Source organism: Notamacropus eugenii, chromosome 4 (genome assembly GCF_028372415.1).
Source record: "Notamacropus eugenii isolate mMacEug1 chromosome 4, mMacEug1.pri_v2, whole genome shotgun sequence".
Taxonomy (NCBI): domain Eukaryota; kingdom Metazoa; phylum Chordata; class Mammalia; order Diprotodontia; family Macropodidae; genus Notamacropus; species Notamacropus eugenii.
This window is the reverse complement of record NC_092875.1, coordinates 421,494,250-421,520,919: the sequence shown is the minus strand read 5'-3', so window position 1 is coordinate 421,520,919 and position 26,670 is coordinate 421,494,250. Positions and strand designations below refer to the sequence as shown.

Genomic DNA, 26,670 nt, shown 5'->3' with positions numbered 1-26,670 from the left:
AACCCTCATTTGTAAAATGGAAATCATACTAGCACCAATCTTCCAGGGTGTTCTGAGAATCAAATAAAAATATCTGTAAAAGGCTCTGCAAATTTTAAAGTACTATATAAGTGATAGCTATTATTATTAAAATTAACCAAAAAATGTCAACATGGATGTCCCATATGTATCATTATAATCACTAAAATTTGGTGGAAAATCTAAATTATTGAAAATGTGTAAAATCTTCAGTATAAAGTAAGATTGAATCTTCCCCACCCCAAAATGGCTTAGACTAAATGAATTTCAGCATTTCTAATGAGAAAAGTTTTGTGCGTTGTCTACAGACAATTTAGAAGAGGGACTCCTAAACTCTGTCCTGGCCACCTGAGACTTCCATCAATTACCAGGCTCCTCAGTAAAAAAGGAAGTTGGATCTCTGGAATTGGGGGTGAAGGATGGGGAAAAGGACTGGGTGGTTAAGAAATCAACAAGGACAGAACAAGATGGAGCTACTGGGGGAGGTTAAAAACAGTCACCCAACTTTGGTGGTATACGGAGGAAATCAGGCTGGAAATAATCTAATATATTATTATCAAAATAAATAAACTTACTGAGTGCCTGTTATCATTATTGTGACTCTACGATACTCTGTGAAGGTCTCTTAGTCTGAGAAATTCAGATTAGGAATGACTAAACTAAGTTGGTTAGTTGGTATCAAAACTGAAATCAAAACCATATATTTTCAAAAGACAGAAAATTTTCTGAATTTTAAAATTAAAAAGAAAGTTTGCACAAAGCAGACAAAACATAACCATTTTGTGAATGAAAAAAAATATTCCACTATGACCAAATTAGTCAATTTATCTGTTCCAATAAAAGTATTATTTTGGGGTATGGATCTGTGGCTTTATCAGTGTAGGGAACTTCCCAACAGTTTTAGAGAGTTGCCTGGAACATTGAGACTTTAATGATTTACCCATGGCCACACAGGCCTACATACTTCCTAATTATAAAACAAATGAATATAAATTGTATACGATACTGAATGATTAATTTTAATAACTATGGGGTAATAGTCCCCAAGTAGTGAATTTATGTAGTTCTTACATACCTGTGTAATTGTTCATCCTTATAGTTTCTTAGATTTATATTTGGCCACTAGAAAAAAGATAATGGATTATGTAGAAACTGTCTTTTAAACCATCAATTCCTAAATACTTATGGAGGCATTAAAAACCAACAATCAAAAACAGACAATAAGAAGTATGTACTTTAAGCCTATTTTATCAAATCACAAAATGTTCTGTCCTACCTTAAGAATGGTACCTATGAGATTCCAATTCCATTCAAGATTCTCTTTATGATGAAGAACTTGGCTGTCTCTAAGATTGGTCATGAGAGCTTCCTCTGTATCCTGAACCAACAGAAAGTGGGAAGGAAAATTATTTTGCAGCAAATTAACCAGATACACACAAAAAAATAAAAACCTAATTTACAACGTGCACCCCCAAAAGCTCCATCATTTAAGGATATAATTCAATCATAGATGTCAAAGTGGCATCTAGAAACTATTAAAGTTAAAATATTAGTTCTAAATGCTTCCTACAGAAAAAAAATTAGAATTATGAAAATCTAAATTTTTTAAAATAAAATCACATACACAGTTTCAATTAAGAAATGTCACAAGTCAAAATCACTTAAATTCAGGTTTCACATAAATACCTTCAAAACAAAAATATCTTTCTGAACTCGGAGGTACTGATCCCTCTTTTGGTGTGTTGCCATCGCTTTTTGAACAATGTGATCTAAATGAAGACTATAAGGCTTAGGCCCTCGTTTCTTCATTTCATGAAAGCGTTTTAAGCAGTTCAAGGCTGCACTGGCTCGCCTAATGAGGAAAAAAATTTGTAGTTATTAGTACAACAAAGCATAAATTCCTTAAAAGTTGTTATTGTGGCCAATCAGACCATTACCTTGTAGAATTTTAATGCAAGAAATAGTTAATTATTTTCTTTGTATTTCCATAAAAAAGTCACTAATGTTACATCTTAGATTTTGCAAAACAATTGATGAAACTGGGCTACTAACTTTATTAGCAGTCTTGATTCTGACTCCTACTTTCAGCCCTAAAAATGTAGACTACAACTTGGAAGAGTGAGAGATAGTAGATGTGGAACTAAATCAGAAAACAAATACATGCAGTACCAAGCGCCACAGCATGGTCATTTAAGTTTTTAAATTTGGGTGAGGAAAGCACAAATGGAAATAGTCTCCAATTCCCCTATGGTGAACCTCTACAAACTCAGCTCATCTTCTCCCTGTAGCCTAGCTCCCTCAAACTCCTCCTTGTCCAAGTTATAAGCACTGCAACTCCAGTAACAATGCAGCTTTTTTGTTTTTGCCAACTTTGTCTATACCTATTTCAGTACTGAGAATCCAGAGAGTTCTCTGTGCCTATAATACAGTTTTGGTTTCATGTTTGCAATATTTAAAATGATATACCTAAAAAATCAAAATCTCCATTACTACTACTTCTTTTTTTCAAAAATTATTGTTACTGCAGGTAGTCCACAATGAATGACCCCAAACAACTGATGGTAAAAGAGTAATGAAGAATCTTGATGTGATTTTATCCTATCAGTTGTGTAACCATGAGAAATGCCATGCATTTTTACATGTTATTAAGGTTTTTTTCTTACCTGCACTAAAAGCTGTGGTAAATACCATATATGTGAACTTCAAGTAATTTTAATACATCTTACACATGCAAAGTATCTTTAAAGATCTGGTACAGCTCGTACTTACAGTCTTTTCTCTTTAGGGATGTCAAAGGATGCTGCCATATTCATTAGCGTTGGTAAACAGTGCAAATGATGGCTATGTGAATGAGGAAGGATTGTGTTTGCCTAAAAACAAATACCATAAGAAGACACTATAAAATGCTGATTTCATTACTTAAATGATTTGTGATTTTATCAACGTGGGTAATTCCCTCTACCAATGCATACTGCAACCCTCTACACCTTAAAAGATGGTCTGTCAGTTGTGACTGAAAAATATAATTACCATGCAGCTGGACCTCTAGAGGAGCTTCTACAAACCCATAGAGACTAGTCTTCAGACAACAGACATAGGCAAAGAGCACTTGTACCTGAAACCTTTCCAGCTTGGAAGGAACCACCCAAGTTGTGCTCAAAGGCCACCTCCATGCCAGGATAAGATATCTAAGTAGGATTTCAGTGGAAGATATGTGTATATACAATATATGCACATGGTATATACATATGTTTATACTCATATTACATTAAATAAAACATGTATATACCAATATTCAAAGGTATTTTAATTCAATTTAGTTTTTTAAAGTGGCATTCAACTAAATTCAAACTGGTTATCTTTTTGAAAAATTTCTTACCTATGGGTGAATCTGAAGTCATCGGGCCTAATTTATCCTAAATCAAACTCTCTAAATAAAAGTTTTAAATCACCCTTAAAGTTTGAAGAGAAACTTGAATATACTTTTAGTGAGACTTTGATTTGGAAGCCAATACTGGTAAATTACACACTGGGGAAATAAGACAAAGTGCTATGAATTTGAATGTGTATTCTTAGTGTAAGGATGTCTTGGGTCAGGTCTCATATCCAAAGTAAGACTTTAAAGTCTTAATGAGCGAGCAAAAATATCTGCTCAGTGTTACAGAGAGTAAAGGAAGCCAAAATGAACTGTTTTTTAATCGACCATCAATTTGCGATTCATCTCATTTTTCTCTACATCAAAAAGTATAATTCCTTTTTCAAGAGAAACTTACTTTAAAGTTATAAGCTATAAAATGCAATTTTAAAAGGTCTAGAAGTTAGAAAGGGAAAGGAGATAGTAGATAATGCTTTCTTAGTTATCTGTCAAAGCACTTATTTTACTTGCCAACGTATTACAAAGAGGTTAGGCTGGCCTATTTTATCTTCACATACTTAAAATATGTTGGTTTTTTGGCCTTCCCTCACCCCTTCCTAGAATACTAAGTTGATTTTCACCTTTCCCTCCTACCATCTTGGCTCCAATTTATAATTTATTAGAATATAAGTTTCTCATGGATGAAGACTGTAATTTATCACCTTCAGATCCTTAACACTTAACACAGTGCTTACATAGTATATGCTTAATAAACTGTTGTTGAATTTAAATCTGCCGATCTGTTGAGCTAAATTTATATTCTAATAACAGGCATCAATAGCAGAGGGAGTCAGTCTTTGTGGGGGAAATAGCTTACACAGAACAGGTCCCACTTACGGATGTTGCTAACTTAGCAAGAAAAGCAAAATGAAAATTCTCCAAACATATACATACATTTCTATTAAAATAAGACAACTGTGTATAAATTTCTTTACATAGGATAGTATTTTGAGCACAAAACTTTTCTGCATCTGCTATATATTCAACTGAGTAACTACTACATGTGATTTACTGGCTTTTGGGGTGAGTGGTAAAGATTTGGATGGCTATGTAGTATCAATCTATACAATGAGTATAAGACTAACTTGCTTATTAATCTAAAAAGCATGGATAATAAGTTGTGAGTTATCTGGGCAGCCCACTAACGCACACAACTCTGACTTCAAGGAATGTTTCTGATAACTGCTAAAGCTGAAAAGTTCAGCACCCTCCAGACAATATCATAATGACTCTCTCTGAACTTAATCAGATCCTCTGGAGGCAAACATATCGAGTCTATCCCTAAGCCATTCTTGTGGGGTTTTTCCAACTGGGTAGGCTTATGCTCTGCTGGCATAGTGTTTGGGAACCCAGGGACACCCTTCATGACAAAAGAAAGAATAATAAAAAGATTTCAGTTAAATTAATGTAGTAGGCCAATACAGAGTGAGATATAGAGTAAAAGAGACATGTGCAAGAAATATTCCCCCCCCATACTTATAATGATAATTCATTTTACATAGTTATAAAGCCATGAACTTAAATCAAAATATGTCGAATTCATAAGATATTAGACTTACCATATGTAAAAGTTCCCCTAATAGGATTGTAGCTCTAATTGAGACATGGTCATCACTGCTTGTTATTACTTCAACCAAACCCTTTGGGGGAAAAAGAAAAATTTGCTGTAATATTTCATAATAGATATGTAATGTCTCAGACTAATTTCACCTACTATAAACTGATGGTATATAATCTTAGCTGGCCTGTTTATCACTTGAGAAATCCTTCTCTCGTATTCTTACTGGCCCTCATTCATAGCCATGTGCAGCATATCTCATTAGAATGCACTCCCAGGAAAATTTTTTTAAGGCAAACATATTGAATAAAGGAATTGTTTTTATTTACCAAACTAAAGAAATAAAATTTAATTAAACTTAAAAAAATAAACAACAAAACTTCCTAATAAAAATACCACCTTAAAAATGCAATACAATACCATAATATTTTAGACACATTAGGGTAGGTACGGCCACACTAAGCATACCCTATATACATACCTAGATTTTCTCTCTTATTTCCTACCTTTTACATTCTCAAACTAATTAACTTTCCCTCAGAAACCTGCTTCTTCTTCTGACACTGTCAGAAGCACTGCCATTTAATCTTCTACATTTAACATCATAATGTCACCTTTTTTAACTCTTCCCTCTTCCTCCTCTTTCACATCTCAAAGCTGGGGCAGCTAGGTGGTGCAGTGGATAGAGCATCAGTGCAGGAGTCAGGAGGACCTGAGTTCAAATCTCACCTCAGACACTTGACACTCACTAGCTGTGTGACCTTGGGCAAGTCACTTAACCCCAATTGCCTCATCCTGGGTTATCTCCTGTCATCCTGATGAATATCTGGTCACTGGATTCAGATGGCTCTGGAGAAGAAGTGAGGCTGGTGACCTGCACAGCCTTCCCTCACTCAAAACAGAGTCAAGTGCAATTCATGTCATCATTTCTCTGATAGCATGGTCTTCTTCGGCAACGAAGGACGGATGGACACACACATCTCAAAGTTAACAAGATCAAGTCCACTTCTAAAACCTCTTGCATTTAGCCTTTCCCTCTTGATGCCACCAGACTAATATATACTTTTTATTACTATTCGCTGGAATTAGTGCTGTGTACTACAAATGCAGTCAGTTCTATAAGGAGACATACACCTTCCTAAAAATCATGTGCTAATAATAAGCACAATGGAACAGAAAAAGCTACAGAGTTTATAGTGAAAATGGAGTAAGAGGCACAATACTCAAAAACTCTTGTTAGCGACATAAAAAAATTAGGATCTAAAAAACCAGCAGCATAGTTTAATACATGTTAAATGGTTAAGAAATACATAAATACAATAAATAAAGAGGCTGCTAGTGCAGTGGATAGTGCCAGACCTGGATTCAGGAAGACTCTAATTCAAATCTCCCATTAGACACATACCATATGACCCTAAACAAGTTGTCTACCTCCATTTTCTCATTTGTAAACTAGAGATAACAACAACACCTACCTGGTCAGAGTTGTAAAAATCATATGAGGGTAATTGTAAAGCACTAAAAACAGTGCCTAGGACATAGTAAGTACTGATATAAGCTGTTTTTATTACTAAATAGTGATAGTGTAGTTCCTATGAAAACAGAGCTGGCAAAGATAATGGCTGGGGGGTGGGAAGGAAGGTATGCAGGATGTGGGGGGAAGGCAGCCCAAGCAATTCAGGGATAGGGAAGGGGAGACCAGCCACAGCTCCTGTAGATTTTTATTCAAGTTGTCTCTAATGATCCATAATGTGAATTCCTTTATGCCTTTTGCTTGGGAGATATCACATGCATGCTATCTCATTTTTTCCAAAATATTTTATTTCAACCTTCTCTTCAACATTTAAAGCTTTCCTTTTACATTCTCTGCAATGTAATTTTGAAACAAAGTACTCAGACATGTGAGATATTGTGTGTTTTTAAAAAAATATGCAAAAGTTCACAAAAGCAAAAGAAAAGAAAAAACTATCTTACAGGAAAACATGCACTATGAACTTAGGTAGCTGGTAAATATCTGAGGTGTGCACAAGAATGAATTTTGTGTATTTCTATGTGAGCTCAGTTCATCTGGGTGCAATTTTATGCATCCTTGCATGTAAGCAAAGGCAAAATTTGCAAATTGTTCCCTAATATATTAATCACATTAGAACAAATGTGCATTTTCAAAGCAAGAGTTATAGCAAAAATGATTGTGGGTTTTTAAGCCTTTACTCCAATCTCCTCTGCCACTCTCTATTCCAAAAAAATCTATAATACTAGGACTCCTTCAACATAAATATGATTATATTATTCCTCATTTCAAGCTCAAACTCCTTAGTCTGGCATTCAAGACCCTAACAATTTGGTACCATTCCACTCTTCAAGGTTCTTCTCTCACTATTCTCCTCTATATATGTCAATTATTGATCAAACCATTTCTTAAGAGGCCCTACACTTTTTATCCTTTGGATTCTTTACATCTGGATTGCCTTCCTTCTCAGTCCACTCCCTACCCACTTTACATTTTTACATTCTTTTACAGATTGTTTCAAATGCTATGCCTTTCACAAAGTCTATCTTGACCTCCCAGTTCATGATGATTTCTCTCCTTCATAAGCTTCATACGGAAATTTATTTGCAATTCCCTATGACGTTATTAGGGAAAATTTGTATTACAGTTATTTGTGTTTTGTAAATACCTACCAAACTATAAACTGTTTGAAGGTATGATTTGTGTCTTATCGAAACTATATCTCACCAATGTCTAGCAGGATGTTCTGTACAGAATAAGCATTTAATGAATGTCTATTGAATTGAATTACATTCTTATGTAATTTATAGAGTTCTTTAATGTAAAAATATCTCATTTGATGCTTCCTTATAACAGTTTCATGAGTTAAGCTAGGAAGGAATTATTTATTAACTCTTACTTTCTAGATAGGGAAAGTAAGTCTTTTGACTTCTAGACCAGTGTTCTAATTAAATACTGGTTCTCATTATACATGAAATAAATTTTGGTGTTCTGAAAGAAGTCATCAGAAAAAAATAGAGTAAATTCTGAAATGCTATTTACAATAATTTCACTTACCTCTAAAAGTCCATTAGTAATGAAAGCAGAAAGTACCAGTGCCAAATAATTATCCATGAGGTCTGGTCTGGAAACATATTAACACAAAAAAATTAAAGGTTTTTCATTATGTTATATGTTTTAGGGGGAAAAAACCACTAATTCTAATAAAAATGTAACAATATCCTGTCACTAAATTCTACCTGGATCTGGCTCGATGGGGAAGAATAGTTTTAGCTTCAGCTGCTACAAAGCCATCTGAAAGTCTCCAACAATCTTGGAATCTACTTGGATCTAAAATCAATAAAAACGTCACCACTGAGAACAAAGAAATCACAGTTTTCTTTAAAAAAAAAATATGACTTTTGGTAACATTCTGTTGTACTCAGAAGAATTCTGGAAGATTATCAGACAAAATACAGTCAAATAAAAGCTGAAAAAATATCATTTATTTAAAAGAGAAATTTGATGAATACTTAAACAGTATTTACAATGGACATTTGTGTTTACATAAATATTGATTATTCATAGTTAAATAATATAGTTTGTGAACTGTGTACTCAGACCTCCTGGTTTATAGGATTTTATAACTGGAAGATACCTGATATAATATCAAATTCATTCAACTCCTACATTGAGGGAAAAAAAAATCTCTTTATAAATTCACCAAAAGTTACTTAGTGTCTGTCTGAATACCTGAATTACTCAGAATTCTACCTCATAAAGCAGGCCATACCTTTTGGGGATGGTGTTAATTGTTAGAAAGTTCTTCTTTACATTAAATTTAAATCTATCTCTTTGTAACTTATGGCAAAGAAATCTTGTTTTACCCTCTGGAATTATACAAATGAGGCAAACATCACTCCTACCTCCTTGCTTCCCCAGTTTCCTTCAAGTATGAATTAAATCCCACCTCATCCAGGAAGTTTTTCTCGATCCCCCATAATGCTAGTACTTTGTCTTTGTTGACTATTTTCCATTTAGTCTGCAGATAGCTTCTTTGTACCTGCTTATTTGTATACTGTCTTTCTCATTAGACTGTGAGCTCACTGAGAGCAGGGGCTATCTTTTACTTCTCTCTAGATTCTCAGGGTTTAGCAGAGTCTGGCACACAGGAGATACTTGTTCTATTCCAAGTTCTCTCACAGTTCCTTCTATGATCCAACACAATGTCCTACTGATGACACAGTTTCAAGTTTTCCTCTTCAGAGAGTGAATAAAGAAAGCTGAGCACACTGTGGTTTGTCAAATTCCCTAGTAAATGTAGCATTCAGAACTGAGAACAACATTCTAGTTAAGCAATACTAATACAGGTATTTTAAGACTAAATTAACTTTCCTAACAGCCAAATCACACTGCTTCCTTACATGGAGCTTGCAGTCTTTTGCAAGTCTTTTGTGCGTGTGTATAGTATGTTTTAAATCTTAACTATTTTTCAAAATTTGGTTTTCAATTCCAAATTTTTCTCCTTCCCTCTTCTTTCTCCCCTACTCATTGAAAAGGAAAGATAAACAAAACCCAATATAAATACTGATAGTCATGCTCTCCATCAGCCATTTCCTCACCCCACCCCCATCTCTTCCAAATAAAACAAGAAAAAAGGAAAAAAATATGTTTCAGTCCGCACTGAGTCCATCTGCTCTTTTTAGAGGTGAGTAGCATGTTTCATCAAGAGTCTTCTGGAATTGTGGCTGATCATTATACTGATTAGTTACTAAGTCTTTCAAAGTTGATTGTCTTTACAATATTGTTATTGTGCAAATTGTTCTCCCAGTTCTACTCACTTTAATTTGCATTGGTTCATCTAAAACATTTTCTAGATCACAGGGGTACTGTGTCCCTAATGCCTACTATGTGGAAGGGATAACCATGTGATGATAAAATGACAATGTACAGCAGAAAAAAGACATCATGTATGAATGGGTTTCACCCTGTTTTCAATACCTACCTACACTGAGCAGTGCTTCAATGAATTCTTCAGTCACAACAGGTAGAGGCAGACGAAATATATCATAGAGAACTTCAAGGAGACCCCGCTGCAAGTACCAAGAGTCATCTTTTATACGGGTCATGTTTATACAGTTTTTTATTTCATTCCAACAATCCTGTGAGGTAGTAGTAGTAGTAACTTACTATTCCCATTTTGCAGAAGGGGAAACCAAGGCTCAGAAAGATTAAGTACCTTGCCCAGAGACATGACTTAGAAAGCATAAAACCTGGGACCTTGGTAATCTGATTCCAAGTCCAATGCTCCCTCTCCCACACTATGTGTAAACCCTTTATTTAAGAAGGAATTTAGCCCGAAATTTGTTTTTAAAATCTCTGGTATAATCTTGGCAAAGGAAATTATATAAACTGAAATACTGGGGATGTGGACTATCAGCCTAATATTTTTCACTTGAAAGGTAAACCAGACACAATGAAATCAAGGGGAGAGGAAGTAGTAGAGAAACTGGGGTATACCACAGTTACTGCGTTCAAAAAACTGATTATTCCCTCCTTCAGTTATGTAGCCTAGGAAGAATCAGAAGGATTTGACAGTGAGCTATAGATTTGATTTATGTGTACAAGAGGACACAGTATAGCTTTGGTAGACTGTAGGCTAGGCTTCCTTTTTCCCTGTACGAATGATTACAGACAAATTACTAAGAATGAGAGGTTTTAATAAGGAAATACAACAAGTGAAATTCCCCACCTGGCTAAAGTTGTTAGGCATCTTGGACTTAGTGGAGCCTGACCAACATATGAGTCAATATATAACATTACAGTATATAACAATGAAGAATTCAGTAACATTACTAGGTGGTACATTCCCTCTGCCTTGAATTTTCCCACTGAAACTTACTTCAGCACAAAGCAAAGAGAAGGCTGGTTTCCAAAAGAATGTTGAAAGAACAATGTCCTTTCAGTGATCAATCTTTTTTGTTCCATTAAAATAAAACTAGAGATGTCATTTCATCTGTGTGAGGAGACCCCATTGAGCAGCTTCCTCTTCTAATGTAGACCTTCAGTGCAACATCCAATCTTAGAGAGTTGGTTGGGCACTGAGAGTGATTTGCCCAGGGTAACAAAGCTACTTGTCTCAGAGGTACGACCTAATCCAGGCCTTCCTTAAATCCAAGGCCAGCTCTCTATCAACTATGCAATACTGCCTCTTACTCCCTCTCTCTTCCTTTCTATTTGTCTCTATTTTTTCCTGTTTTTTTGTTCTTTATATATAGTTACTACTTCCAACTTCTTCCATCTTCAACCCAACATGCTTTTTGTCCTCCTTTCTTGCTTCAATCAAAAAATGGAAGGAAAAACATTTGTAAAATATTTCTAAAATCTGTAATTAAAAAAATTGAGAGGGGGAAGGGCACTGCAGGTCTAGGACATGTCCTTTCATCAATATAAAGAGCTTCTATTGTAGAAAATTCTTACATCAATGCAGATAATATCATTTAAGAAATACATCTGGGGGTTCTGACAGGGTAAGTAACTGTCATCTTTTTTTCTCCCACTTAATAGCATTTTATTTTTTCCAATTATATATAAAGATGGTTTTCAGAATTCATTTTTATAAGATTTCAAGTTGCAAATTTTTTTCTCTTTCTCCTCTCCATCCTCCCCAAGATGACATGCAATCTGATATAGGCTATACATGTACAATCATGTTAAACATGTTTCCACATTAGTCATGTTATGAAAGAAGAATCAAAACAAAAGGGGAAACTACAAGAAAGAAAAAAATGAAAATAGCATGCTTCAATCTACATTCGTAATCCACAGTTCTTTCTCTGTATGCGGATGGCAAATTCCATCATGAGTCTTTTGAAATTATCTTAGATCATTGTAGTGCTGAGAAGAGCTAAATCTATCAAAGTTTGTCATCACACACTGTGGTTGTTACTGTGTACAATGTTCTCCTCACTTCTGCTCACTTGACCCAGCATCAGTTCATGTAAGTCTTTCCAGGTTTTTTTGAAATCCACCTGCTCATCATTTTTTATAGCATAATAGTATTCCACTACATTTATATACCACAACTTGCTCAGCCATTCCCCAACTGATGGGTATCCCAATTTCCAATTCTTTGTCACCACAAAAAGAGCTACTATAAATATTTTTGTACATATGGATCCTTTCCCATTTTTTCTGATCTCTTTCTGATCTTCTGATACAGACCTAAAAGTGGCATTGCTGAATCAAAGGGTATGCACAGTTTTATAGCCCTTTGAGCATAGTTCCAAATTCTCTCCACAATGGCTGGATCAGTTCACAACTCTACCAACAATGCATTTGTGTTCTAATTTTCCCACATCCTCTCCCACATTTATCATTTTCCATTTTTGCCATATTAGCCAATCGGATGGGTATGAGGTAGTATCTTAAGAGCTGTTTCAATTTGCATTTCTCTAATCCATATCTGCACAACTTGTAAACTTCTTCAGGCCACAGAAAGGTAAGACTAGAGACAGACTGACAGCAGTTGGCTATGGAGCGTCATGTGACAAACAGGAGAGGGTGCAGTGGCAATCCTATATTTTTCACGGGCCTCCCAAAATCCTCTGGCAGATTGCAAGCAGCCTGCAGGGCTATATGTTGTACAGGCCTGCTCTAATCAATAGTGAGTTAAGAGCATTTTTTCATATCACTATAGAGAGCTTTAATTCTTCATCTGAAAACTGCATGTTCATATTCTTTGGCCATTTATCAACTGGGGAAAGACTTGTATTCTTATAAGTTTGACTCAATTCTCTATATATTTAAGAAATGAGAACTGCCCATCTTCTTATAGATAGAATGAATCAGACAAAAACATCAATCTGAGTGCTCCTGAATGCCTCAAGTTTATGAATGTGCCTTATAAATAAGTATATTTTTATCAATCTTTAATCTTTTAAAAATCAGGAATATTAATAGTTTGGATTGATATGGCTCTTTGCAATAGCACATTTTTCTCAAAAGGAGAAAAATAAAGAAAACTGGATGGCACAGTGAATAGAGAGCCAGACCTGGAATTCAGGGAGCCCTAAGTTCAAATCTAGCCTCTGACACTTATACTGTGACCCTGGGCAAGTCACTTAACCCTGTTTGCCTCAGTTTCTTCATCTGCAAAACTGAGCTGGAAAAGAAAATGGCAAACCAGTATCTTTGCCAAGAAAACACCAAAATGTGTAATGAAGAGTTAAAACGTAACCGAAAAACAATTTAACAACAGCAAAAGTGTTAATACACATTACAGAACATTAATCATACATAGTGGAGCACAAAATGCATAAATACAGAACCAAGAATCTTAGCTGTTAGAAAGGACCTTAGCAATCACCTAGTTCTATTTCATCTTTTCACAGATGAGAAAAGTGAGGTCCATAATGATCATCATGATCAAGAGACTTTCTCAGGGTCATACGATAAGCCTAGAACTGGAAATCAGCTACTCTGATTTCCTTTCTATTGCTTTTCTACTATACCAAAGGTCTTAATGAATGTTATCCTATTTAATTTCAGAGTCTCTACTCTAACTGAAGGGTCAGCTAGGCTCAGTGCATTAGATTTAGAATCAGAAGATCAGAGTTCTTATCTTAATTCTATCTCTTACTAGCAGGTTGGCCTTCACCAAATTATTTGCCTTTTCTGAGCTCCTGTTTCCTCATCTGTAAGAGACAGTTGCATTAGATGATTTTGAAAAATTCTTTACAAATCTAGATTTATGGTACTATCTATGATCCTTGCCAAGAAGAGAGGTGTGGCTAAAAAGTCAAGAAAAAATAACTGCTCATAACATTTCACCTACCCGTATTTCCATATTTGGTATACAAAGTACCCCAATTAGAGACTGGATCCCAGAGTTGCCAGGCTTACATAAACTAATTATACCTGTTTAAGAAAAAAAAAGTAGAAACATTAAGATCTACTGCAATCAAATACTTCAGTGAACAAGTAACATCTATAACAACTTGGCTATAACTAAAATCAATTATTTTAAATATTATTCTAGTATAAATTATATAAACAATATTCTTTCTAATCATGACTAACATTTTCCAATATTATAAATAACTTCTCTACTGAATAAGGATATAAAATTTATTTTAATTTTCTCATTCTATTTTCAAACTCAAATGTGTATATATAAATATGTATATATGTTAAACATTGACTCACTGAAGCTACTGCTGAATGAGTTTTTTGAAGAGAAAAAAAATCCCAGAGGTAATGTAAGTGAGGCTCCTCTTTTTTAAGTGTACTTTATTTTGCTGAGTACTTCTAAATTAAATTTTTTACTTTTTAAAATAGGTTTTTATTGATATTTTGTTTCTTTTATCACCATAGTACCCTATGTATTCTTCCCCTTAACCTTCCTAGGTAGCTATCCCGTAACAAAAACTATTTTGTAGAAAGCAAAATAAAAACTCCATACAACTTGATCAGTACAGTGACAAAGTTTGAGAACAGGTTGCATCTAATACCTGTGGCCCTCTTACTCCACAAAGAACAGGTACAGTGTCTTCTCGTATCCCTTTATTCAAGTCCCACTTGATCTTAATGATTTTCTCACTGTTCTCATTTCCATTTCTGTTTACTGCACCTATTCAAATAGACCTTTCTATGCTTCTCTGTATTCATGACACATGTCATTTCTTACAGCATAGTAACATACCACATTGTCTACACCATTCCCTAATTAACAGATACCTACTTTGTTTCCAATTCTTAGCTATACAGAAAGTGCTGCTATAAATACTCTTGAGTGTCTGGGGACTTTTTTCTTATCAATGGCTTCCTTGGGCCATGAGGAAGGTTACAGAGTTTCTGGTTCAAAGGGTATGGGCATTTTGGTCACTTTATTTGCAAAGTGCTTTTGAAAATGGTTACACCACTTCATAGCTCCACCAACAATGTATTAAGTACGCCTATCTTTCCACATTGTTGTCCTTCCAACATTGTTGTCATTTTTGCAAATTTGTAGCATCTGACGTGAAACCTCAGAATGTTGTGATTTATGTTTCAGTTATCATTAGTGATGTGGAGCATTTTTTTCATATGCTTGTGAATACTTTGCATTTCTGTTAGGGAATGACTATTTGTCATATATATTAATTGTTTATGTATCTCTTATCAACCCATTATCAAAGGAATCTGATGTAAAAATTTTTTCCCCATTCAATAACTTCCCATCTTATCCTAGATGCCACTTTAAATAGCCCAAATACTTAGTATTAATGCATTATCCTGAATGAGAAAATGAAGCTCAGTTCCTCTTTTTTAAAAGGAGAAGGAAATGAAGTCTTAATAAGTACAGAATAACTTTATGAGAACTAACAATTTTGGAAGGGCATTATATACAACAAGAAGATTTTAAATATAAGGAACTTTTAAGTCAAATTCATGAGGGAAAGTGAAGGAACTTACCTGCCCATGATCGGAATGTTGCTACTATTCCCATTTTACTAGCAAGGAACCGTGCTTCTCGGTCTTCTCTATTAAGTAACAGAACATTTAGGAATTAAGTGGTGAAAATGGCAGAAGTTTAAAGCTTTTGAGTAGTACACACAGAAATATATTTTGGGGGATATCCAGACTTGTGATTTCATTGGTCTCCTCTGCAGGTTCATCTTCCATGTTGTACTCCCTCTGAACAGTATTCAGACTCTGTTCTGAGTTCTCCCCTCTTTTTCTAGGTGATCTTATCAGTTCCCACTGATTCAGCTGTCATCTGTATGCAAATGATCATCTGATGCCAAAACCTAAAAGTCCAGCTCTCATATCTCTCTCCTGAGACTCATTCCTATAATACCAACTGCCTGGATATTTCACAGGCATCTCAAACTCAACATATACAAACTCATCTCTTCCTCTTCATTTCCCTATTCCTGTTGAGGGCAATACCATTCTTCTGGTCAACCAGGTTCTCTACTTAGGAATTATCTTTAACTCTTTCTTCTCCTTTACCCCTCATATCTAATCAGTTGCCAAGTCTTACCGATTCTATTTTTTTTTAAACATCTCTAGCATCCATTACTTTTTCCCTTCTCACACTGTCATTCTTTCCCTCAACCCTTCTCATTCCCCAACTAGGATTCATAGCTTCTTAATAAGTATTTCTGCATACAGTTTTCCCCCCACCCAAATCTACCCTCATACTGAAATGTTCTTTGACCTCACCTCTACCATTTGAACCTGACAGCTCCATTGCAAGCTCAACTTGAGAGATGCTTCCTCCAAAAAAAAAGGCATTCCCCAATCAGTGAATTTTTCATCCTAGAAGTGCTTATTTTTGCATATATTCTACATTTATCTGTGAACACACTGCATTCTGCTAGTAATAGTGATGTGCTAGTGCCCTGATGATGATAATAACTTTTTCACTTTTGCATTTCTATTCCATGTACCTGCTTGAAAAGAAATTTATTAAGAGAAAACTTACTCACTCTCATCCTTAAAGAGTTGCCCAGGGCACCAAGAGGTTAAGGAACTTGCTGAGGTCACGCAAGTCACTGGATGATTGTGACTTTCTACAGGCCTTTCCTAATTCCTTATACTTTTCCCACAAGGTGACCTCACATCCACTTTGTACTGTATTTGATCATCCTTACATATGTGCATATTCCCCATGATAGAATGCAAGCTCCTTAAAGACAGGAGCTATTTCACTTTTGTCTCTGTACTCCCAGGGTCTAACAGTTCCCTGCACACAGTAGGTACACAATACATGCCTGCTGACTAAGGGAGGTATTTGAACCCAAGTCTTCCTGATTTGGAACAAGTATTTACTCCATTAAAGCAATCTCCATTTGCTTTCCAAACTTTGGTTTTTCTTTGTCTTTTATTCTTAATCCTTTAAGTTTTAGAGTAAGTTATAAAAATAAAAATCAAAGTAAAATTATCCCCATTCTACCCCACATTCATCAATAAAAAAACCTAAGATTTACAGTCCCTTAAGTTTTAATGCTCTTAGAGATCTAACATTTGAATGAAATCTTAATAATAAGCCCATGTTACATTTTTATTGAAAGCAAATATTTCAGTTAGACAAAGAATACCTAAAGAGTCATTATCTCCCCTTTAATTTTCAGGAGAATCCAGGAGACTGATGACAATATGAATTTTGAAAATTAAAAAAGAAAATAAGTAGCACACTGTGACTCTTCAATTAGTAAAAAAACATCTGGCACTTACTTGAGCTGCCCTTCTGCTGTGTCTGGATTATGTCTGTAGTGAAAATCTGTATATGGTGCTAAGATTCTCTAAAAATAAAGAATAGTACTTGTTATGACCATATTATCTTTACAATAAACAATTTCAATATAATAAATATTTTCAATTCCCTCCAACTTTATTACAACAGAATTTGTTTAAGTATTTAAGCTAGCTAGGGTAAGTAATCCGGCGGGGGGGGGAAGTTTAGTTTAGTTTTCTAAAGACTTTTTTTCATTTAAGTGACAACACAAAGTATAGGTAAGCAAAATTCAAGACAGGCCAAACAAAGAATTCTAGATAAAATGAATTTACATGTCCATCAAATTTATGCCTATCAAGATTCAAAACACCGCTTCTTCCAGAAAAAACAGTGTTTTGGATAAAAGGCTGAATTTGTTACTAAGCAATTAATTAGGATCACAAGACTACTGATTTAGAGATAGAAGAGATGCAGGGTCATCTACTCCAATAATTTCACTCTGCAGTTGAGAAAACTGAGGTCCAATTAAGTCACTCAATCAAGGTCGTATATAAAGAGCAGAGCCAGGTTCTGAGTCCAGGTCTTCCCAATCAGGTAATAGCACTTTTCCCACTTAGCACACTGTTCACATGTAAGGAAGGAGGTGAATTTTTGTAAATGTTGAGGATCATCTATGTCTTAGCCTGATACTGACTTAATACTGGCTTGTTCAGTGATGAGAAATGAAAGTTTCCTGTCTACTCATTTTTATTTCCATGTTTCCCCCCACTTCAGGAAGAGTTGAGTTTACTACTTGTTTACTGATTACCATTTTTCTCTGCTTCCGATTCAAAAGGTTTCGTTAAGCACCCCCATCCCCTGAAAAAGTATAAGCAAGTATGTCCAAAGGTTAATTCTCTACTGTGAACTTAAACAAATTAGTAACACTAGACTGTGTGCAAATAACTAAACAGTTTACTAACTCCGCAATTTCAGAAAAAATTCACTCGCAAAACATCACAGATTCTAATTTACACCCACAAGATTCCTTTAAACAATGAATATAGAACTTGCTCTTAAGGAGAATGCTGTAATTCAGCAGACAGAGTAGTAGGTTGGGAGTCAGTGGGTATTAGGTTCAAATACTGGCCCTGCTATTTCCTATAGTGGGACACTAGGCAAGTCACTAACCTCTCTGGGTCTCTGTTTCTCTATTTATAAAATGAAGGAATTGGACTGTATGACCTACAAGGTCCTTTCCAGATCTAAATCTATGATCTTATAGTTCTATTGATTCATGATATGATATAAGCAACTTCAGTTTCATAAACTCAAAGATCAAAATATCCAAAGATATTCAGTATCCATTCCGAATTAACAAATTTAATATAACCATAATATCAAACTAATTCAAGAATATTCTCATATATAATAAAGCCCCTCATTAGGGCTAGGGATCATCAATGGTTATTTGAAAACTTAGCAACATTGCTGTTCTATCATTTAATCACCCTTCACTAATCCCTTAGTCACCCTTTGTGTCCCTAATTTAAAGTAAACAATCTAGGATATAGTAAATGATAAAAATGTGTATACACACACAAATAACCATCAGAGTCTACTTGCTCTCACCTCTGCTTTCACCTTGTATGCCTGAACTTATCTCTTCTTAGGGTTTTGAGTAAGTTCTCCACACAATTAACCTCACTGTTTCAGATGAATTGGGAGAAAGCCTAGCTGAATTAATAAAAAATATGAATTACAGATAATAAAAAATATACTGCTTTAGCTGCTAACAAAGGATTTCACAGTGTAGGTTTTCTTAGTCTCCCTTCCTGAATTTATAAATGGGATCAGTTAGTCCTTTCTTCATAGAAGGAGCAATAGTAACCTTCAGATCAACAAAAGCTGAACAATCATAAATCCCTAATTAGTGAAGACAAAATGAATGAGGTTTAACTGTACAATAAATATTATTGAGTGTGTTAAATTGATATTGGGCTGTGAGGATTTTCAAATTAAGAACTTAAATGTATAAAACTGAAAAAAGAAAACAATGTCTACCTCTAATTCTACATCTGCTCGCACATACTGCCGAGTCTTTGGATGATTTAGAAGGTGCAAAACTGTAGTAATAAGGGCTTCATTTATTCGGCTTAATTGGCAATCAATCACATTTTTTAGGATGGTACTTAGTCCACCTCGAAGAGCCACCACCTCTGGATTCTGAAGTGCTAAAGGAAAAGAAATAAAACTTTTAAGTAAAAAAAAAAAAAAAAAAAAAGAAAAACTGCACTAGGAAAAACCTCTCTAAGTATATAAATAATAAAAAGACAATTACACTTATATGAGTATACAACAACATGGGTGATTTAAAAACAAAGACCTTTTTGTTTAATGATGCTAAAGTGGATTGCAGATAAATTTAAAGATTATGTTAAACTTGAAAACTATAATTTGAATAGTCAACAATAAGATTAATGTATGAGACAGCAAAACATACTTTCAGACAAAAATGATAATTATTTTACTTCAATACATGATCTAAAATTTAATAAGTTATTACATATGAGGTGTGACTATAAAGTAATGTTGGTGATTTAACATACCAGAGACCTTACAAATCAAAGAGTTTTGTCCCCTTCAAAGTAATTACCTTGGAAAGGTATACATTTATTCCAATGCTGCAGGCCACTGCTCAAAGCATTTTTAACGTCTCTTTTGGAAATGCCTTCAGAGCCTTCATCACATTCTTTTGAATATTTTCAATGGTGACAAATTTTCGTCCTTTTAAGGTGGATTTGATTTTTGGAAACAGCCAAGAGTCACTTGGAGCCACGTCTGGTAAATAAGGTGGGTGGATTAAGCTGAGTAATACTATTTAGGGGTCAAAATCTTTTTTCCATAGAAAACTTACTGTAAGTCAGAATATAGTAATAGTGAAGAAGCTAAGCACTGTGCTACAAGTCACTCCTTAAACACCGTAGAGAATTTTTGAAAAGTTTCAACATTTCCATATGAAACTTTTAATGACTGATGTTTTGAATAAGATCTACATAAACAAATGCCTTGTAATATTTGTCTCAAGAACTTTTCAATATGCAGTTATTTGTGCTAGGTCACATTATATTAGCCCTTTTATTTTCCTGTCAAATTCCATAGGATGAACACATTTGTGGAGAGAAGGAGTAAATATTATTCAAAGAAAGAAGGCTTAATCAAATATACCTTAGGTACATCTAGACTTGCACAGAAGGTAGAAAGCTTTTAGAAGAATGGGCAGCCACGTAATTCCTATTTTGAGAGGTTCATAAGAGCCGGAGGGAAATGGGAAAAAGAAAAATGGATCCTGTTTTAAATTTCAGTTTAAGCTAGACAAGCATGATATTAGGATGCATAGTTCGGGGTAAATTTCTTAAAAAAGGAGAAAATTTAGTTGCCTCTAGTTCTAAAAACTTATGTTAAGTTGATCAAGTCTCAGCAATGCTTAGTCATCAACATGACTTTTAATAGAAAAAGAAATAGAGACAAATGTATCAGATACAAATTAAATTGGACCTGTAGGAGTATTACAAAATATTCAACTAACAAAGGATCATAGGATCACCGATCTAGGGCTGGAAGGGAACACTGGGTCTGCCCAAACTCCTTTTTATAGTTGAGGAAAGTGAGACACAGCAAGGTTTGAATTTAAGTCATCTGATTCCAGAACCAATGTTCTTTCTACTGTACCTCACAGCCTCCTGAGGCATACTTCAGAAGGGAAAGCATATGAGTAAATATTAAATAATATCATTTAGCATTTATATTTTATTTTTCAGTTTGCAAAGGGATTTCACATACCTTATATCATTTTATCCTCACAAGAACTGCGTGATGAAGGCAGGATGGTATAATCTGCCCTTTTTATTGAGGAAATCTAGACTGAGAAGTTACAACTTGCCCCAGGTGATACAGCTAGTTTAGTAACAGTAACTAGGACTAAAACCTAGATATCTGTAATGTTAAAGCAATCTGAAGATCTTTCCTGCCCCTTAATAGGCCCATGTGACCTGCTTCGAGCTCTGGCCCAGTCCATAGCCTGAGCCACATGAAGCCCATAGTAGGAGGAGCTCGCTAAATGGAAGGAGAAGGAAGGCTACAGTAGGAAGAGAGAGTGAGGCGAAGCTGAGAGAGAGGCAGTAGGAATAGCAGAGCAGAGCAGCTAGCCTGGGTGAGAGAGGGGCATTTTGCCTAAGGGAGCTTGTTTGTGGGGAAGCCTGCCTGAAAGAAGGCTCAGGGATGGTGATCCTCCTTCTGTAGGTAATGTGTACAAACTTCCTTGTTACTATAGTGGAATTGGCTTTCCGATATCTGAGTAAGTATCTTGGTTCCGTGTTTGAGGAAGAGAGTTTATATTCTGCCAATTAACCCTGGAAATACACCTGCATATCCATAGAGGCTGCTGTGGGTACTGCCCTGGTGCCACAATACCTTGGTCTTCTGCCTGAGATGACATTACCTCTTAAAAAAGTGATCAGTGGCAAACAACTCCTACTGGGTAAGTATTAATATTTTGAACTTTATTTCTGAGTTGATCACCAAACTTTCCTTACACTAATTAGTAAAGGTGGTATAGCATTCTCTTTTCTTGAAATATTAAGACCAAGTCACAAGTGATTAGCTACCAAAAAAAGGAAGTACCCAAAAAGAGTGGTGCTGAGGTTTATAGGAGCTTACTTGTCAGTGTAATATAAATAATAAATGGGGCAAATGATTTTGGATATTCATCCATTTGTGAAAAGGGGTAGAATGACTTTTCATTTTATGTATGAGTCTGTGATTTAGCATCATAGGACACACTTATAACATATGGAAAGGCCATACTACTGGAAGAAATATGTAGCAGTGCAAAAAACTAAATTCTTCATTTATGGCTATAATATGTTGACTAGTCTTGAGTCTCAGAAAAATTGGTGGTTTCCAAAGTAAATTTTGATGCTTTGTTTCTGGGTCATACCAGGAAGATATCTGAGCAGCAGTTACTAATTTCCTTTAAAAAGAGTTATTTTGTTTAGCATTCCTTAAAAGACGAGTTTGTTCAATCTTGCTGTGTTTGTTATCTTCCGAACTGAATGGCACAATCTTGGCAGAGATTTTCCTCGTATCTTGATGTAAGTGTAAATCTCTTTCTTCGCTGAAATTTAACTCTTCAGCCATAATTCTCACAGTTTAATCTTCAGTGTGAATAAGCCTTTTCTTGTGCTTTTTTAACATTTGCATTTAATTCTGTGGGTTAACTGATGACCAAGTCAGTCATTATTACTGGTATCTTCAACTACCTTTTTTGAATATTTTGGGTGAGTCAGGAACTCTTGATCTTCACCATATTTTGTTACCTTTTTAAAAATATTAAATGGCTTACAGTTTTAACCTCATGCAAAATTTAACATTATTTCTTTGCTCTAAATAATAAGCACTCATTTTTTATGCTGACCTTCACCAACAGGCAATTCAAGATCAATGGATTTTCAAAATTCTACTACTTCAAGATCGAACATAAGTCCCTGTCATGATAATTATTTTTGTTTGCTTCCACTAGCAATACCATTACTTTATAGTCACCCTTCATAAGGCAATGCAAAATACTAGCAATTTTTTGTTTCTTTACATCTTACTTTTGTAGGAAGTATTATTTTCTCTTTCCTACTTTATCAATTTATGAGTATATTAAGCATAATTAGTTTACTCTTTTAACTTAGTGGTCAATTGAGTGTTCATCATCAGACTGCAAGTCAACAGAATTTATTTAATAGTAAAATTAGATGAGTCTGGATATATTTACTGGTATCATATTTCAGGAGGCGTAGCTGATCTACTGAAGAATGACTGCTCCATTCTATCACAGGCTCCTACTATTCTTTTAGGTATATTACTGCAATGACTAAAGAATTTACTGTTTTAAATGACTGAGACATATAAAACACTTTAACAAGTATTACACTTCTATTCTGTTTGTAGATAATTCTTACCTAGTTCACAGATAATGGCAATACAAGCCCGAACCATTCTATCTCTTTCCTGAAGGCCATCATTTCCAACAGCTATCAATGAGTTGGCAACAGAGCTGGGAAACAGGGAAGCATTCACAGTGATCATCTGTAAAGATGATGGAGGAAAGGAAGAGAAGAGAGTCAGAAACTGGAGTTAATTCCTTCATTATCAATTAAGATTTAAATAATAACATGTTCAATTCCTACTACAATACTTCAAAGGTGCATGTTAAGAATAATGCTTATGTCTTGATGTGTCTCAAACACAGACTTTAAGAAAAGGATAAAAATGGTAACCAGTGAATGTTTTTACGATATATAGCTGAACAGAACTGCCTTGATTCTTTACTTCCAATATCATCTCTTTATATCAAAAAGAATTTCTTGAATACCTACTATAAGCCTAGCTCTGTTATATGTATATATTATGTTTATTAAAATATACTATATATTATGTATATATATTATGTTTGTTTAAATAAATGTTATTCATGTATGTACTACAGTCCATGGTTAAGCATTTAAGGGTAAATATAGCATTATATTGAGGGTATTGTTATATAGCAGAAAATTCCCTTAACATGGGCTCATAGGACTTACAGCTAAGGTTTCCTTAGAGACAATGTAATTTAATTCCCTCATTTTCTGACAGATAAGGAAACCAAATTCGGGACAGGTAAAGTCACTTACTCAAGGTTATACAAATGAGGTAATTTTGTTGATTCCTTTCTCCTCTTACCCACTAAAAGCTGCCTCTTCTTATTTAGGCCTTCTCTCACTCTTAACTGATCTCTTTCAACAAATTCAACTACCAAGCAGCATACAACGTAATTTTTTTTACTAATCACATTTACTATCTGCTAGACATTTCTTCCTAGACAGCGCACCAGTACTTTAAATACAACATGAACATGTACTTCCTGTCACCCCCAACCCAAACCCCAATTCCCTCTTGTCTTCTCTACTTTCTGTTAACCGGACAGCCATCCTCTCTATTATCCAAGCTTGAAATCTTTCTTTGACATCCTCCTCCTTCCCTGTTTGGACTAACATTCAATCAAGTGCTAAGGTCTATTGATTCTAACTCCATACTATTTCTTAAAACCATTGCCTTACTATGTTTCAACTGCCAAGACCTTAATTCAAGCTTTTTAAAAAAAATTTCTTTTCTGGACTATTTCAGTATTCTTCAAACTGGATACCTGATAAAGTTTTTTTCCTATGCAACCTATTCTACAAACTACTGCCAGAATATTTTCTTAAAATAGATCTAATAATTAACATAAAACTTGAGCCAATGTAACCCTAGTGTGCAGCAGCTCAAAAAAATATTCCATGCATCTCTTTATGCTGCATATCAATCCCTTTATCCTTCATGACTTTCTACCTTACTCTCTATCGTTATTCTAATCTCTCCTCCATCAGAGAGCCTTGCTAAATACTTTCATCTATCTAAACCACTCCATATGGATCTGTTATTAAAAATTTAACAACTTCCATTTTCCCTCTTTTTTAAAGGTGTTCAGTACCTGGCCCAGGCTTCTTTTCCACCCCTACTACCTAAATGTTGGAGACTTTATCTGATGTCCCGTCAAATACCACGGCCTTCCAATTCATCAATATCCTTGACTCCTGTGAACTCTATTACTCCACATCAGCTACCTGACTGATAGCTGACTAATGGTTCTCCCTACTAACCTGCCTATGATGTTTACAAAAAGCTTTGCCTGACCCTTCCATTTTTTCCTCAAACTATATTTTTAACTGATTCTTCTCTTTCACTACCTTATCTTTGAGGTTCATGCTATTCACATCTACCACCCAATCAAAATCCTTACAGCTGTTGTTCACAGACCCCAAAGTTCTTCTTTTTCCTCACTGAGTTTGGTGCCTGTCTTACAATTTTTCTCCGCTTCCCAACTCCTAATTTAATACTAGAAAAGTTCAGCATACATACTGATTCTCTCTCAAATACACTAACCACTCAGTTCCCCAACCTACTCACCATGACCTCCTCCACCCTACCTCAGCCTCAGACAAAAAGATAGTTATATCCCTTGATCTTGCTATCACCCACAAATACACCATTCAACTTACAGGAATTCTTAAATCTTCTTTTGGATCATGATAAATTGAATTTTCACCTTTTTCTCTGCCTTCCATTATATAACACTATTCTTCATCTACATCATGACCTCCAACCTCTTAACCCCTCAATTCTCTGCCAAACCATCTCCCCTGCACTAGTTATTCTTCCCTCTTCTCCCCATCTTGATTGCTTGGTGAACCAATTCAACTCTACATTGTTCTCTCCCTTGAATCCCTAGCCCCCTTAACATACTGTCAATTATACTTAGGAAAGTCTTAGCTTTGGAACACTCCCACCATTTGTCATCTCACTATTATACACACATGCAATTGAACAAAGGTGGAGACTGGGTCCGCTATAAATTTATATTACATAATCTCAAATGGGTCCTCATTGTTGCCAGGGAATTCTACTATACTTTACTTATCAACTCACTAACCCACTATCTATAGCAGCTTTTCTAAATCTTTTCATTCCTTCTCAAAGCTCCTATGGCTCCTGCTCTCTGCACTTTCTAAGCTGAGAACTTTGCTTCATATTTTACAGGGAAAAAAATGAGACTATTCACCATGAATTCCCTCTTCTTCTGTCTTCCTCATCTCCTATCATTCAGATGCCTTCTGCCACTCTCTCCTCCACCCATTTAACATGATGAAGTGGTCTTATGCCTTACCAAAACTAATCTTAATCCCTCTACTTGTTCACATGATCCCATTCCATCCTGTCTCAACAGATTACTCACTCAGTCATCCCCATTCTCACTTTCAACCTCTCCCTCTGTACTGGCTCATCTCCTACTGCTTACAAATATGCCCATGTCTCCCCTATCTTGAAAAACCCTTCCCTGACCCATCCTTGGTAACTATCATTTTATACCTCTTATTCCCTTTGCAGCTAAACAATTCAAAATGGTGAACTATAACAGGTGACTCCACTTTCTCACCTGGGTCACTCTCTTCTTAACCCCTTACAATATGGCTTCTAACCTTATCATTTCACCAAAACTGCTCTCTCCAAAGTTATTAATAATCTCTTAGTTGCCAAATCCAATGGCCTTTTCTCCTTGACCTCTCTGCAGCACTTGACACTGATATCATTCTCTCCCTCTTGATAATCTCTTCTCGCTAGGATTTCATGGCACCTGTCTCTCCTGGCTTTCCTCATACTTCTTTGAACACTAATCTGTCTCTTTCCTGGATCCTCCTCCAAACTATACCCTCTAATTATAGGTATCCTTCAGAGTTGTGTTTTGGATCTTCTCTTCCCCTGTTATACAACTTCACCTGATCTCATCAGCTTCCAAGGATCTAACTACCATCTCTATTCTGATGGCTTTCAAATCTACCTTTCCTGCCCCAATCTCTCTT

General features: G+C 35.2%; 1 protein-coding gene across 4 annotated transcripts in view; it reads right to left on the bottom strand.

Moving 5' to 3' along the window:
- RICTOR (RPTOR independent companion of MTOR complex 2) overlaps positions 1–26,670 on the bottom strand; it is a 129,631-nt gene that overhangs the window by 37,205 nt on the left and 65,756 nt on the right. For all 4 annotated transcript variants that reach the window (XM_072605765.1, XM_072605767.1, XM_072605766.1 and 1 more), the window contains 13 exons: positions 23,194–23,320; positions 19,247–19,416; positions 17,203–17,270; positions 15,436–15,503; positions 13,817–13,899; positions 9,986–10,073; positions 8,241–8,331; positions 8,059–8,125; positions 4,993–5,073; positions 2,788–2,888; positions 1,705–1,870; positions 1,295–1,396; positions 1,094–1,140 (listed from right to left, as the gene is read on the bottom strand). In XM_072605765.1, the coding sequence (XP_072461866.1) occupies positions 1,094–1,140; positions 1,295–1,396; positions 1,705–1,870; positions 2,788–2,888; positions 4,993–5,073; positions 8,059–8,125; positions 8,241–8,331; positions 9,986–10,073; positions 13,817–13,899; positions 15,436–15,503; positions 17,203–17,270; positions 19,247–19,416; positions 23,194–23,320 (1,259 nt within the window). The remainder of the gene's footprint in view (positions 1–1,093; positions 1,141–1,294; positions 1,397–1,704; positions 1,871–2,787; positions 2,889–4,992; positions 5,074–8,058; positions 8,126–8,240; positions 8,332–9,985; positions 10,074–13,816; positions 13,900–15,435; positions 15,504–17,202; positions 17,271–19,246; positions 19,417–23,193; positions 23,321–26,670) is intronic.